We start from the raw sequence: 15,972 nt of genomic DNA, 5'->3' as shown, positions 1-15,972 counted from the left end.
ATCCAACTGACATCACTAATTACCGATGCTTAATTCGCATAGCTATGAAACACCCCCAAGCGCATTAGTGCATTATTAATGCGATAATTAGGTCATGAATTAACACAGATTCATTATTACACTAAATAAAGTGGTCTAGTTCTATAAATTATAGCTAATTACAGTGTGTTCCTTAATGGCATGTTAATATTTATAGTCCAAGAGTCAGCATTTTTTTTGGTACATATTTTCCCAGTAGGTGATTATATGTATAATATAAATGATTATGAGAATGAGTGATTATATGTATAATATAAATATGTATGTTCGGATGGTGACATTTAATGACAACTTGTGAGTGTGGCTAAAATTTTCGGATAGGTTCACTAAATAAAAATAAAAAATGTCCACTTATTTTCCCAGTCATAAATATTTGACATTCATTAAAGTGAATCATTTTATTAATAGACGTAACAGTCTGGCACGTCCCAAGCGGAGGAAGTCAAGGCTGAAAGTTTGACATATTTTTGAAAACCTTAACCCTTATTTTCCCATGCTTGAAATTTAATGTATCTTTTGATACAATCAGAAACTATACTCAAAAGCAAGTCTGGCTGATGAAATTGGAAAATGAGGCATCTTAAAAATGCATAAATTACAAAACTTTTGCTCTTATTTTCTCGAATGTGAAAATTCGTCACATGATAAACAATACTATAATTTCCTAGAAAATCCACGGCTAGCTGTCATTTACAATCAGGAAAGTCCAGTCAGACCCACAAATCAGGTAGTTAAGTAAGGAGAGGAAGCGGCACCTGCGTATTTGGGCAACGATGCTCGTATTTTTAGATGCGGACATTTTTGACACTCTGCAATTTCGTGCTTTTCAAAAAATAAGGGCGATACAAAATAAAGCCAAGAGATCGATTCGAACTTTTTCGTATCAATGATAGTTACAAATTTATTGGCCAATGCAGTTTTTTTGATGACGGACGGACGGATTGACATTTTCCTAACTAACTTCCTGTTTTTTGGATTTCTGGTGTCTCAAAAGTTTGAAAAAATTGTTTTTAGCCATAGACAAAAATAGCCCTAAACCAATATTCATTCTTTTCTTATCATAAATAATGAAAAGCAAAAACATGTAAAGATGACAATAATCACCTTCATCACAATAATTGAATATGCCGAATTTAGTGCGTCTGACGACCGTGAAGAGTCTGGCAAGGCTTATATATATATATATATATATATATATATATATATATATATATATATATATATATATATATATATATATATATATATATATATATATATATATATATATATATACAGGTGTATATTGGGGATGCAGTCTAATAAGAAGGCGATAAGGCAGTCTAATAAGAAGGCATAGAGCTGACTCATTTTGTAAAAGAACTTTTCTTGAAATGGTTCACATAAATTCACAAGCTAACACCATGAATAAAAGAAGTGACACCCAGAGTCTTAGTGTCATTTACGGTTACATTTTAGACTTGTACAGTGGCAACTATGGTTCATTGCGACAAGTGGCTACTCAAGGTTCTCAATAGTTATATTTTCATACTGTAGCTTGGGTGGGGTTTGATTGTTGAGTTTCTGAAAAGATTTTTATCGCTTTTTGTATTTCACCATCGCTTAATGTCATTTGAATGTTAAGATATTATTTTATACTAAAATTTGTATTACAATTCTCTCTTTTTTGAGATCTTGCTTTTCTTTTCAATTCTAAAGTAAATTCTAGTCTGGTTCTATGTAAAGAAAAACTTTTTCTTTTTACTTAAATTAATTTATCAAGTTGTCTAATGCCTGTTTTCTCAGTGTAGCATTGATGTTATATTGCGCATGGTCGATCTCGCTGATGAAACGAACCAATGTGTCAAAATATTTCTATGTAGTTGTTTCTCTTTCACTCTTTTTATTATATGCATAAGTTTATCCTTTTTTACTTATCAAGAGTAACATATTTTACCTTTTTTGAAACTATGGTGTTCGTTAGTGAACGATCGGCGGTGCTAACAGAAACGCACTTTACTGTAAAGAAAATCTTGAAAATTAATTCGTTTCTTTTGTCTTTTAAGTATTTACAATAAAATAATTAGATCGTTCATGAAGCAGAATTAATTGCTATTGTATTTTAAGATTTTTGACATGCAATTTTCGTGCTTTGACTTTGTACTCACATACACGTTGTATTGTTTTTTATAAAGTTTTTGTAGTTAGTTTTCACGTGTATTTTAAAAGTTGATTTTTACTACTGCATTTGAGAAATGAGGATTCTTTTGATTGTTGAGCAATGTTGTAAACTTTACCATAATCCCACTTTGGTGAGTTGCATTTTAATAGTTTTTTTACAAGAATAGAAATTGTATTTAATTACTATAATTGTAGAAGAGTCCTGAAGAAGAGAACAACTGAATTCTCGAAAGCTTGACTAAACAATAAAGGGTTTTTCCTTTAACTAACGGCCTTCTTATGAGACTGCATCCCCAAGACACCTGTTTGAATATTTTTCTCAACTAGTCAGTCGCGTAGACTACCCATCTCTTTATATATATATATATATATATATATATATATATATATATATATATATATATATATATATATTCTACATTAGCCAGACTATTATTACCAGCTGTAATTGTAATATAAACTATCATCTGACAAATTTTTAGGACTGCGAAAATAAGGGCAATAGTTACAATATTTTTTTTTTATCAATTTTTTACCTGCCAGACATATTCCCAATTCTCAAATATTAGTCATACTCTTTGTTTCTTAGCTGCACAAGATCTCTAACTAATAATACTATTTTTATCGCTGGAAAAAAGTGCAGTATATTTGTACTTTCAAACGCAATTTGCACTTCAACCCATCGGAAAACTCCCCTCTATATGTATATGAAATTTGCTTAGAATAACATACGAAATAATTCTATCGGTGTTTGCTGACTGGGAAAATAAGTACCGAAAATCTTCACTGCCCCCTAGACTATTAAGAGGGTGTGAGACCCCGTAGTAACACCTTGTATATTTTAGGTGATTCGGATGAACAACTTATTTATTTAATTATCTACAAAATTGTATTATACCATTTTAACCTATCTCTTTCTTAAGTTTTCGTAGAAAATGCATTTTCTTATAATTTAGACCTCATTTATTATGGAATATTGACATTTTAGATCTTTTTTTAAAGCCATAAATGTACAAAAAGTACATGTGCTAAAACCGATAATATACTAGCCCATTTGTTGACAAAAAGAAAACCATTTATATCTTTGTAAAATAGCATTCCAATTAAATATACCACCATTATTTCCGCCTAAATATTAATAAATTACATACTTAATTGTCTTAGTTAATAAATTATTCTAAATAAATGTGGATTTGAACCAGAAATCAATTTAATAATAAGTTATGAAAATGGACGTCTCTGTTATTATAAAAAAGCATTCGTCAAAAAATTAATTAAAATTTACAAGGTGTTATTTTTTACAACACTGTCTAATAGACATACAAAATTCAGTTTTTTAGTATTTGGAGCAATTACTAATCAACGCAAAGAGTCAATTAATGTAGTTCGAATACTGGAATCATATTAATTGGTTGTTTAAAAATAACCTAAAATGTCAATATTGATAAATTGCTGAAAAACCGAAACCTTGAAGACATAGGTGAAATATGGTATAATACAACTTGATAGAAAATTAAATTGTGCATCTGATTCTCGTAAAGTGTACAGGGTATTCAAGCTAGTATATATTTAAAATACATTTTTAGGCACTCTGTATAAGGTAGTATTATTTTTATTATTGCAACACTTATTTGGTTTTAAAATCTTAAATATATGCATAGAAAAATGAAGCATCAAAATTGTTACTGCATTTTTACAAAATCGTAAATATTTAAAAAACGGTAAGATTAAACTGTGATAAACCTTAATAAAATTTACCTTAAATTTAACCGTAGAAACTAAAAATGTAATAATGTACAGGATGTTTCATTTATAAAAATACAACTTTAATTTTTTCTTTATTTGGGATACTGTACCTTTTGAAAATAATTTGAAATTGTAGCTTTAGTACTATTTAGTAGTCCTCTAACGATCCAATTACACAATTTCTAAAAATCTGATCATGTACAATACTCCGCATCGAATGAGGTGAATAACCCTGTACAAATAATACTATTATATTAAGCTTTGTTATGAGAAAGAGGTAATTCCATTGAAAAAAATAGACATTAAAAGTAAAGTTTCCGTATAAAATGATTCTCGATAATTCAATAATTAAAAACTACCTACTATTTGTGGCGTTCTAATTGGCGGGAAATATACCTCTATAAAAATCCTAATATTAAATACGAATGATAAGTAAAAGAAAGTTATGAAATATTTCATAATAAAATGTTTTTTAAAGGCTTTTATTCATATTAATTTTTTCGACCATGTTTCCATCTGTTTTCATGAATTGAAAGGGTCTCTGAACTCCTATCAAGGTTATTGTTCTTTATTCTACGTCGCCTACATGTTTTTTTCTTTATACTTTATTAATTTCAAAGGTACAATTGTTGTACTTAATTGCCTTCATTATATACGAAGTTCGTATTGTATTTTTGCCGTGGCTTAAAAGCTGTAAGGACAAAATATATAACAAGACTTTATTAAATTCTGTTTTAGATTTATAAGATTTCTATTGGAATTATTATATTTCTTTTATATTACTTTTTCTGTAGGACTTTAACTGTTTAAGATGTTTAATTAATTGAATGAAGTAAGGAATTTGTGAACAAGCGTGAAACTTGTGTATGCCTATAAAATTTATTAGGACTATGCGTTCCGATATATGGCAATAACAAGAGACAATGTGAAATAATTTACAAAATGACGTCATCATCATACAATTACCAAGTGAAGACAAGAGTAGACAATACAGAGTGGCGCACCTCATTCGCCTCGGTTGATTATACGAAAAGAGGAAAGATGTAAAAACAAAATTTTTTATGGGTATATGTAGAGAGACAATGTGCATAATTTATAATTATTTTCAAATGTACAGGGTGTGTCAAAACTAAGATCCATACCAAAGTTATATTTTTTCTTACGGAACATACACCCGGTATTTTATTTCATTTTTGGATTCTTGGGCATAAAATAAGGCATTAGGTCATAAGGGCTTAATATGTTTAGATGCTTTGGTTTTTGAGATATTCAAAGATATTTAAATATGCATGATACCTATAATAAAAAAGTTTACCACCCTGTACATTACTTTTCAGAGATAATTCTTGTGCTGACTTTGAAGCCAAAGAAATAAACTTTACTAAAAACTTTTATTGCTTCGTTAAATGTATACAGGGGTATCAAGAATTGCTGGTCTATTTTAAATATCTCTTTTACATCAAAACTTTGCTATTTCAAATACAACACTATGTATTTTTTAAAATAGGTCGAAGCAGATTTAAATTCTCTTTCAAACTATATTAGGGTTTCCTAAAGCTATCTGGCTCAGATTTTGAATAAAAAGCGATTTTTCAATGAAATGGCAATCAAGATGGCTGGTTGCCATGGCAATTTGCTAGTGATAGGTAGTAGCTATTTTCAAAAACGACATTAGTTAATGAGCTTTCTTTTATCAAAAAAAAAAAATAAAAAAGTAGTTCTTTGATATATATATATATTACGATGACTTGTAGATATATTGGATTTTCTATAAAAGAACCAATTAATGCAAATTCATTTTCTTCACTTCCAATGACAGGTTTCTGCCTAATAGATTTTTTACATACCACACTTACCACACTATCAATTCTGCGAAATAGGAATACTATTTCAAAGGAACTCTTGTCAAGAAAATTCCTATTTAGGTATCTTTGAGCGTAAACTCTTCAGGCCAACCAAGCAATTGTCCTCACAAAATAAAATAACTAGTAACATATCCAAAGATATTTAAACTCGGGAGATACAACGATCTATTCATAAAACGCCCTAAACCTTCATCACACATTGGTTTGCAAAAATCAACGAGTGCGAGAGAGAATGGACAAAGAAGGGAATAAGGTATCGGCGCAACGGCAACAATGTAGTTGTTTACAAAGATTAGACGGTTGAGGTCATTTTCCAGTGGCGTGCCGATCGACCGACATTATTTTAAGGAAATTAAAATAATTGTTTAATAAATTTAAAAAAATAATAATAACACTTACATATTTGTCGCATTGTAAAAAGTTGAGGGAGGATATTAATAGGAAAAAAATAAGTTGAGGGAGGATAGCAAAATAAATAAAAACCGGCATAATTTTTTATTATAAGATGGCTTTTCACATAAGAATAACGATTAAAAAAATCAATAAGCGTTTTTTACTTTATTTTATTAAATAAAATATCAATTTTTAGGTGTATTAGTAAATGCAGTTTCAATATCTTGTTCCAAACCTTATTCATCTCCGGTGAATGAGACTCCCTCTATTAGCAATAACAAAATAAAATAGTTATTTTAACCTAGTAACACAATATTTTACCAAAAACTAATATTTGTAGACTTCACATATTTTTGATAAAAACTTTATTATTATATGTATATTTATTATATACCTATATGAATTTTACAACTACTAAACTGTGTGTCTACAGGGATCGCACCGCGATTAAAAAACCGATACAATGACACAAAGTACCAGAGTGGTGCGACTCCAAAAACAAAATAGAAATAAAAGAAATTATAAAAATAAACAGAACTAAAAAAATATAAAATTAGATAAAAAAAGTAAAAATATAATTTTATCAGGGATGAGCGGAGATAAGCAGAGAGGCATAACAAAACAGTGTAACCGGAACAGCAACCAATGACGGGCATATCAGAAGAACAAGAACCTCACAAATCAGTCGAAGAAATTATAATATTTTAAACGATTTATTGTTATGAATTTAGTAAATGATTTTGAATTTGTTTTTTATAATCTGTATTGGATTGAAATTTAAAGTTATTAGAAATATTATTCCACAAATGTGGCGCTATGAAACTGAAAGATTTTTGAAAGTTAGCTGTTCGGTGTTGAAGAATTTTAAAATAATGCACTTGCCTAGTCGAATGATCATGGTCAACGTAGTGAAACAATGAGAACAAATAGGGAGTCCGCTCTGTAGTTAAAATTCGATAAATGAATGTCATTAAATGAAATTATTACAAATCTAAACAAAAATATTTGATATTATAATACAGTCATTAAAAAAGTCTAGCGATAATTTTAGAAAATCATAAATAAAATAAAATGGCGATTGTTTAGTAAACGGTTCTTCCCTTAGTTTTAAAAAATATTTAGTTTTTTTTTCTCTGGTTTGCAAAGGAAAATTCATATTGTTTATAAATAATAAAAAGTTCATGTGCAAAGTAGTAGTCATGAAATTCATGTAATAAGTACATTAATTATATGTATGTCAAAAGATGTCCATTTACATTATAGCAACCAAAATTTAAAACAATAACCGTATTAAATTGTAACGGCAACAAAAAAGTAAGGCCGCAAAATTCCATTTTTGGTACACCCCAATAAAATTTTCACAAAAGGTAGGTAATGATTTGTCAAACCCAAGTGGGTACCTAGATTATACTTATTCAATACCCTTTCTTAAAAGGGAAACAGAAATTGTTATTAAGTTATTAGTAATTAGTACGTACCATGTACCTTTTTTCTACAAATAATTTAATTTATAAATATATAATTTATAAAACATAATAAATTAATAATTATACAATTTAAAAAATAAACCAAAAAATAAATATAATTTAGAAATCTGTTATTTTTTGCCTAGGTCAGCCTCTGATCTACAAAGAAGAGGATATAATAATATAGCTAACCCTACTTATTTTTATTTACCGGTGAAAAGTTAAATATGGATTTAAATGATACACTCTCTTGTACACAATGCATGATTGCACCATATTTTCAAATTAATGTCTACAGAAGTCCACAAAATAACGCAAACATACTATAATACTGCAAATAAAGAATACGGAGCTTGATCGGCGGCATAGCAACATCGCAACAGGAGAATCTAGGAATTTTCATTCATCCTCGAAATCCGTTGTACTACGCTGGCATATTTCTAAAACTGACGTTGCCAAACTGCTTTTTATTATTAAAAGAAACACGATCATGATATTTTTATTCCATTATAAAATTTAAAATAGTTAAGAAGCTAAGCATTAAATGAAAAAATTGACGTTAGCAAATTAATGTACTTGATGTATTATAGAAATATAACGAAATTATTTATTACTTAATAATTGGTTGTGGTATTTAATCGAATACTAATACCAATATAGAGGTAAATCTGGCAAATGTTTTCGGTGTAAGAGAGATGCGAAAATAAGGATAGAATAATGGCCGATGAAGGAAAAAGGTAAGGATTGTATCTCTTGAGTTTAAATATCTTTGAACATATCCATTCCTTCCGCCACCAGACACTGCTTCATTTTTCTTGATAAAATAATAAATACTTACTTATTAATTGTAGGTAAATTAAATAAAAATATTCTGTTATAAATTTAAATAAAGCCCATAAACTAATGTAGATTTTGAAAATAGCTACTAAGTGTCACTAGAAAAAAAGAAAAAAAAAACACCAGCCATCTTGATTACAATTTTATTGAAAAATCGCTTTTTATTCAAAACCTGAGCCAGATAGGTATAGGAAACCCTAATATAGTTTGAAAGAGCATTTGAATCTCCTTCGATTTATTTAAAAAAATACAGGATGTTGTATTTGAAATAATGAAGTTTTTAAGTAAAATAAATATTTAAAATAGACCAGTAATTATTGATACCTGATACCGCTGTATACATTAAACGACGCAATCAAATTTTTCAGTAAAGTTTATTTCTCTACCTTTAAACTCAGCACAAGAATTAATTATGAAAAGCAATGTACAGGGTATAATAATATATTCTATGGTAGCATGCATTTTTAAATATCTTTAAATATATCAAAAACCAAAGATTTTAAACATATTTAACCCTTATAATAAATACCTTTTTTTGAGCATAAGAATCCAAAAGTGAAATAAAGTACCGGGTGTGTGTTCCATAAGAAAAAATATAACTTTGGTATGGATCTTAGTTCTGAAACACCCTGTATATTTCAAAATAATTTTAAATTGTGCACATTGCCTCCCAACCTATACCCATAAAATATTTTGTTTCTACAGCTTTCCGTTTTCGTATAATCAACGGAGGCGAATGAGGTGCGCCAACCTGTATACAGGGTGATTTACAGCGATGGCGCGTTAAACGTTTATGGAGAACCGGTGATTTTTTGAAAATTTGTATTTTCTGCTCCATCTTTCTAAAATATTTTCAGCATTACTGTGTTGCCGCTTCCTGTGTGTAAAATTGACATAATATGTCGTGAATATGAGTAGGGGTAGAAGGGGGTTTCTGCGCCAGGAGCAGGAGCAAAGCGCACTGTGCATGCGCGTAAATCAGCTAGGAACATGTAAAATACGTTAATAAACAAGAATAAACAGGTTTGAACGGCTTTGAACAGCTTTAAAACAGAAATAAATAGGTATGAACAAAAAATGAACAGGTCTGTTGTTTTAAGCTAAAAAGCGGTTCAAAGCTGTTCAAAAGCTGTTCAAAGCAGTTCAAACCTGTTTATTCTTGTTTATTAGCGTATTTTACATGTTCCTAGCTGATTTACGCGCATGCGCAGTGCGCTTTGCTCCTGCTGCTGGCGCAGAAACCCCCTTCTCCCCTACTAATATGGATTGGTAAAACCATGAATTAGAGATCTTAAAAAATTAAATTTGGGTTATAACAACGCGAAGTCCATATACAGGGTGATCCGAACTGTATTCCGGAAAGTTTGGCAGCATATTCTGCAGATAAAAATAAGTAAAAAGTTCGTATAAATGTATATCCTAAAATGCTTAGTTTCGAAGATACAGGGTGTAGAAGTTTCAAGTTTTCGATTTTTTTCAAATAATTTCTGAAGTAACGTCAATATTAGGATGAAAATTGTGTCTAGCAGTTCTTTGACATGAGAAAATGGATTTTGATGTCAACATGTCTTCTACTTGTAGAGGGATGGCGCCACCTACATATTTTTTAATTGGTTGGAAGAGTAATAACTTTTCTCCCGTACCTGTATAAAACTACTGAGCAAAAAAATGTACATTTACGATGTTTTTTACGCAGAAAAGGTCTCTTGGTAAAAATCGCTAGAAGTAATGGTTCTAGAGATATTTGGAATCGAAATTATCAATACCTGTCGTCATCGACATAAATTAAACATGTTGACTAAATAGCTATTAGACCGCAATCATAAATTTCAAATGTTTTATGCCAAAAGTTTAACAGAAACTTCATTCAAAAACATTATTTTTCGAAGAAAAATTTATGATTAATTTAAAAAAATAAAAAATTCCCAAATTTATCATTTTACTCAAATAACTATATACTCAACGTGTTTATTTTTCGTCAATAATGACATGTATTGACTATTTCCATTCTAAATATCTTGAGAACGGTTTCTCGTAGCGATTTTTACCAAGAGACATCACGGAAATGTATATTTTTTCAACCAGTAGTTTTATACAGGTACAGACGAATAGTTATTGCTCTTCAAAATAGTTATAATAGATGTATGTGGCGCCCCCTACAAATAGGAGTCATATTGACATCAAAATAAAATTTTTCATGTCGAAAAACTCCCAGTCACCAATTATTTGGAAAAATTTCAATTCAGGTTACTTCAGAAATTATTTGGAAAAAATGGAAATAAATATGAAACTTCTACACCCTGTATCTCCGAAACTAAGCATTTTAGGACATACATTTATAGGAACTTTTTTTATCTATTTTTATCTGCAGAATATGCTGCCGAAGTTTCCTGAATACAGTTTGGACCATCCTGCATATTCGATCTGTCTAAATAAACCTATTGGATATTACTTATGTAGAGCAAAAATATTATTTATTTTCGTTTGTTATAAAAGTGCTAAATCTTTGTTATTTTAAATTCAACCCTATGTGTATTATTTAAAAAAGCAAAAGACTAATCAAAATTGCGTTTTAACGATATGTCATGTTCCTATACCTAAACCTTCCGGTTTCTTAAGTAGAGCTATTTAAAAATTAATAATTCTATTATTATAGTTTCATTTCAAGAAATTCGTTAGCATAACAATTTTAGAAATTTAGCAAGTAAACTCTAATTAATTGATACTTATAAAGTTTAAATATTTGTCATGGTAACGATTGTGTTTAAACGAAACAATTATAATAAAGGTATTATCTTTTAAATGGCTACTGAAGAAACCAGAACGTTTAGGTAAATGAACATGATATATCCTTGAAAATCAATTTTATTTGGGTTTCGATTTTTTAAATAATATACATAGGCTTGATTTTAAAATAACAATAATTTGATCGACTTTACAACAAACGGAAATAATTGTTTTTTCTGACCTCCTTGTTTGATATCCAATTAGTTGATTTGGACAGATCGAATATGTTGACTTTCCTCATAAACCAAATTTTAGCTTTCAATATGTCGAATTTACGACTTATTCAAGATCATGTTTTCGTCAATTTTATACATGTTTTATTTTTTATCTCAAAAACTATTAGATATTTAGGTTAGTATAATACAGAAAAAATGAGATTTGGAAGTAGTTTCGAAAAATATAATAATATACCGGGTGTTCCATTTGAAATTCCAAAGTTGGTACACTTTTAGTATGAAGCGGCAACACTGTAATGCTGAAAATAAATTAGACAGATGGAGCAGATGCCTTTATGCAAAAATGCAAATTTTGAAAAAAAATCACCTGTTCTCCATGAACGTTTAACGTGCCATGGCCATGAATCACCTTGTATATAACGTAATATTGAAATATCGTTCATCAAACTATATCATATTATAACCTTGGCTTCCATCTAAAATTAAGAAGCATTTTTGTATGTATCAATAAAAAGGATACGAGTAAATTGTGACTTTATACAGGTAGGATTAAATTGTGCGTGGACGTTTTCATTTTGTGAACCTTCTTCTGTATCAATAAACACTATATTGACTATATCGTTGCCTATGTGCCTTTTCCTCTCAACTTGTTGTCGGTTGTCTCTCGAATAAGGTAATAGAGTTGACACGTGGAACATTATCTCGTGGCCCTCGTATATAGTATATACTGAGTATTTTCCAGTCATGTCACCTGCAACAAATTGGTAAAATTGTATAGGTATTTGATTAGATTTATAAATCTTACAATTAGAAAACTGGATGATATGACAAAAAAAATCGTTACAGAATTTTTTTCTGAAAAGTGTATGTACGTTGCTAGAAGGTATTTATCTGATTTATCTAATTTCAATAATGTATACACATCCGTTATAGTTTTAATAGTGTTATGGAAATTTCATAAAAGAATATATATATATATATATATATATATATATATATATATATATATATATATATATATATATATATATATATATATATATATATATATATATATATATATATATATATATATATATATATATATATATATATATATATATATATATATATATAAATTATTTAAAATGTTAATGTGTCCATCCGTTTTAAGTCAGCCATATATTGTTAGTATTGCGTATAAGCTTGGTGCATTTCAGTGGATTTTAAAAATTCCGACAGCAGCGCTCGGTACATGTACAGGGTGGGTCAAATTCGACGCTTTTAAATGGAAACACCCTTTTCTATAGGAGATAGACGAAAACTAATATAGGTGTCTGGAGCTCAATTTTCATCAAAAATATAATGGTGGAAACCGCACATCAATATCTGTTACCATTTCGGAGTTACGGGGTGTTTTTTAAAAATGTGCATTTTTAACAAATCGCTGTAACTTTTTTGCTATGGAAAATTTTGTATTTCTATGAAAACATTTCCAAAGCACCTTTTTACGTAGAATTTAATGGTTTAAGTATATTTTTTTTTAAATTAATAATTTAAGAGTTATCAACAGAAAAATTGATTTTAACATTGAAAATGTTTCTGTTATCCTATATAAGGGAGCCCAAATCGAATTAAAATGCTACATTTGCCACACCATGACGTCATATATACAAGGGTATAGGAAATCTCGGCGCAGCGGCGGCAGTCGGCCAGCGCGCGCAAAAACCGTTACATCGCTAATTGTTTATTGATATATCTTTATTAGTTTAAAACCAAAAAATATGGGGTTTGCTTTGATACCTTGTCAAGACATAAGCGAAACTTTTAAATTGTTTCTTTTTTTCATTTAGGCCTTCGTTTTTCGTTAAATGAAAGTTATATTAAAAAAAATCTATTTTTAAACCAAATTTTCGCATGATTGAAATGATTATTCATTTTCAAAGTTTTTTTTGGTCATAAGCGCTAATGGAAATGTTTTTTCGTAAATAATTATAAAAAATTACTCCCTACGAAGACTTTATTGTGTACTGGATCAAAAAATAAGTATTTGTTTTCTCTATACAGTGGTATTAATATATCGATTTTTGATGATAGTGCCCTTTTACTCGGTCTAATTTTGTACTACTTTCGGAATAAGGGTCCCCATATCATGTACTGTACTTCCATCCCTGAAAAATTCAGCTTGTGACACCGAAGTGAGAGGTAACGTCAAAATAAGCTTTAATCTACCTACATCATAGGTAGGTGTAGGTACTCTAGGTATATTCTACCTAGACAGTAGCTGAACTAGCTGACAGTAGTAATTAATTTGTTATCCGATAAGTAGTTGTCATTATATAAGTTTAATCATCTTATACCTCCTATAACGGTAGATTTTGGATTTTTCCTGATTGGTTTGTTAAACAAAAATATACTGGGCATATAAATGTCTGTTACAGGTTAATTCGTTAAAGAAATATGTTACACACATATTATTTTAATAATAATAGTAATAATAGTAATGGCTATATTATGTTATAACACATACATATGTATTGAATGTACTTATTTTAACCAATGCATTGTTTTGTTTTTTTAATCTCACAAATAAGAAATGTTTTATAGTTTTTATTATAAAAAACAGTAATTATACAATTTATTTACACCCCTTACACTGTTTTCTGCAAGGGGTGCAACCAGGAGTATATTTCGTAACCTCTTACGATATAAGAGGGCCCCCCACAAAGTGTTTTATTACTTAATGCTTAAAATTTAATAATATATTTGTACATAAAATAAAATAGACTAGAAACTCAATTAATTAATATTGACGTAATTACTAAATAAGTACAAGATTTTTTTCTAATTATTTTAGTGTATTTTTAGTCACCTAATTATAAAGGAGAGATATCCAACCATTGCATTATTTTACTCACAAATAAATGTTTTATAGTTTTTATTATAAAACAACGATTAATTTATTATACACCCCTTAACCCAAACACTCCTAGGAGGATATTTCGTGACCCCTTATTTAAAGTGGACAAGCTTTATTAGTCAATGTTTTAATTACCCAGCGTCTTTAGTAAAAATCTAATGTAATTTTTCATAGAAATGATCTGACATAAAAAGCAAATTTTATCAAAAAACTTTTTGATTATCTACAAGGAGTAAACCGCTGACAAATGTCTGTATACTAATGCCAAAAATTCAAATTAAATACCAAAATTTCTCATATAATGCCCCACTAATGCCAAGCTGATTCCAATATAATACCACTAATACTACGAATAATATGTAACACATTTGTTTCACGCATTAACCGCTGGTCTGCAGCATCGCCTTGTGGTGCAAACGTGGGCCTGTTAATCTGTGACGTGCCGCACAACAGCCAAGAAAAACAGAAGCGTGGCTAAGAATTTAGTAATTTAAAAAAAAGTTTTTTGGATACAGTAGTAGGTATTAAAAAGTTTTGTGTTTAAATGGGGTTTGCCTTTAACAGTTAAAAAATTATATCGTAAAGTGTAACTTTCCGTAAGAATTCTTTTTTTTTGCTTGCTTGTTTTACGGATAGGTGCGATCGCATAATTATTATTAATAATGTTTTATTTAATTTTAACATTACTACTTTTTCAGTGAATCTTTAAATCTGTTGTTTTTTGTTAAGTTCGTTATTTAAACATATGTATGTAATACACTCATATTAACACTAATCATATTTTTACGTTTTTATTCATCATTTTCAATGCCCCCCCGGTTGCATCTTTGTGAAGGACTGTGAATTTTTTAATTGGGACACCCTCTATATTTTTAAATAACTGAAAAGAATTTAAAATTACCTTTCGAAAAATATAGCACACTTGATATTTTGTTATAATTCCCTTCGAAATACAGAATTTTTAAAAGTTCGCCACTGTTAACTAGTAGGCTTTGGACCCCTTATTGATGATATGCCCTTATTGGAACTCGAAAACATATTTTTCCAGCAAGACGACACATCGCCTCTGAACGCTGAAGTTATCAGCAAATTTTTGCAGCCAATTTCAAGAATAATTGAATAGCTAACCAAGATCCCAGCCGTTGGCCGTCGAGGCCGCCTGACTTAGTGCCCATGGATCTAATCCTATGGATATATTTGCGGAAGAATAGAGATTCCTTATTCTTTCGTATAATCTAGACAAGAATTAGAAATACTTAGCAGTTATGAGAGGGTATCTTTCACTCCCACTGAGTTCCGCGAGTTCCGCGAGAAATGTTCAAAAACTGCCCCGTGTGTCCATAACAGAAGACGGTCGATTTGTTATTTATGTTTATTGTTATTAGATATAGTTTAAATTTGTTGATGTTGGTTAAATATATTTTAAATTGTTATAAAATTCTGCATCTCTCGTAGCAAATATTATTTTCGTTGTAATTGATGCTCACGGACAGATTTTTTTTTGCATTACAGCCGGTCCGTTCAAAGCCTACTTATTTAAAGCGGGCCGAATTTTTATATACTCTATATCTCGAAGAGCAAGCGAGCAAAATATGAAGTGTGTT

General features: G+C 29.5%; 1 protein-coding gene across 1 annotated transcript in view; it reads right to left on the bottom strand.

The window, feature by feature from the left end:
- LOC115883956 (GTPase-activating Rap/Ran-GAP domain-like protein 3) overlaps nucleotides 1-15,972 on the bottom strand; it is a 298,089-nt gene that overhangs the window by 120,878 nt on the left and 161,239 nt on the right. The window contains exon 8 of the mRNA XM_030902380.1: nucleotides 11,990-12,220. Coding sequence (XP_030758240.1) covers nucleotides 11,990-12,220 — 231 coding nt within the window. The remainder of the gene's footprint in view (nucleotides 1-11,989; nucleotides 12,221-15,972) is intronic.

This window comes from Sitophilus oryzae, unplaced genomic scaffold, assembly GCF_002938485.1.
Source record: "Sitophilus oryzae breed Bouriz unplaced genomic scaffold, Soryzae_2.0 scaffold_2006_pilon_pilon, whole genome shotgun sequence".
Classification (NCBI taxonomy): domain Eukaryota; kingdom Metazoa; phylum Arthropoda; class Insecta; order Coleoptera; family Curculionidae; genus Sitophilus; species Sitophilus oryzae.
The sequence above is the reverse complement of the archived record's forward strand: the minus strand, read 5'-3'. Positions and strand labels throughout refer to the sequence as shown.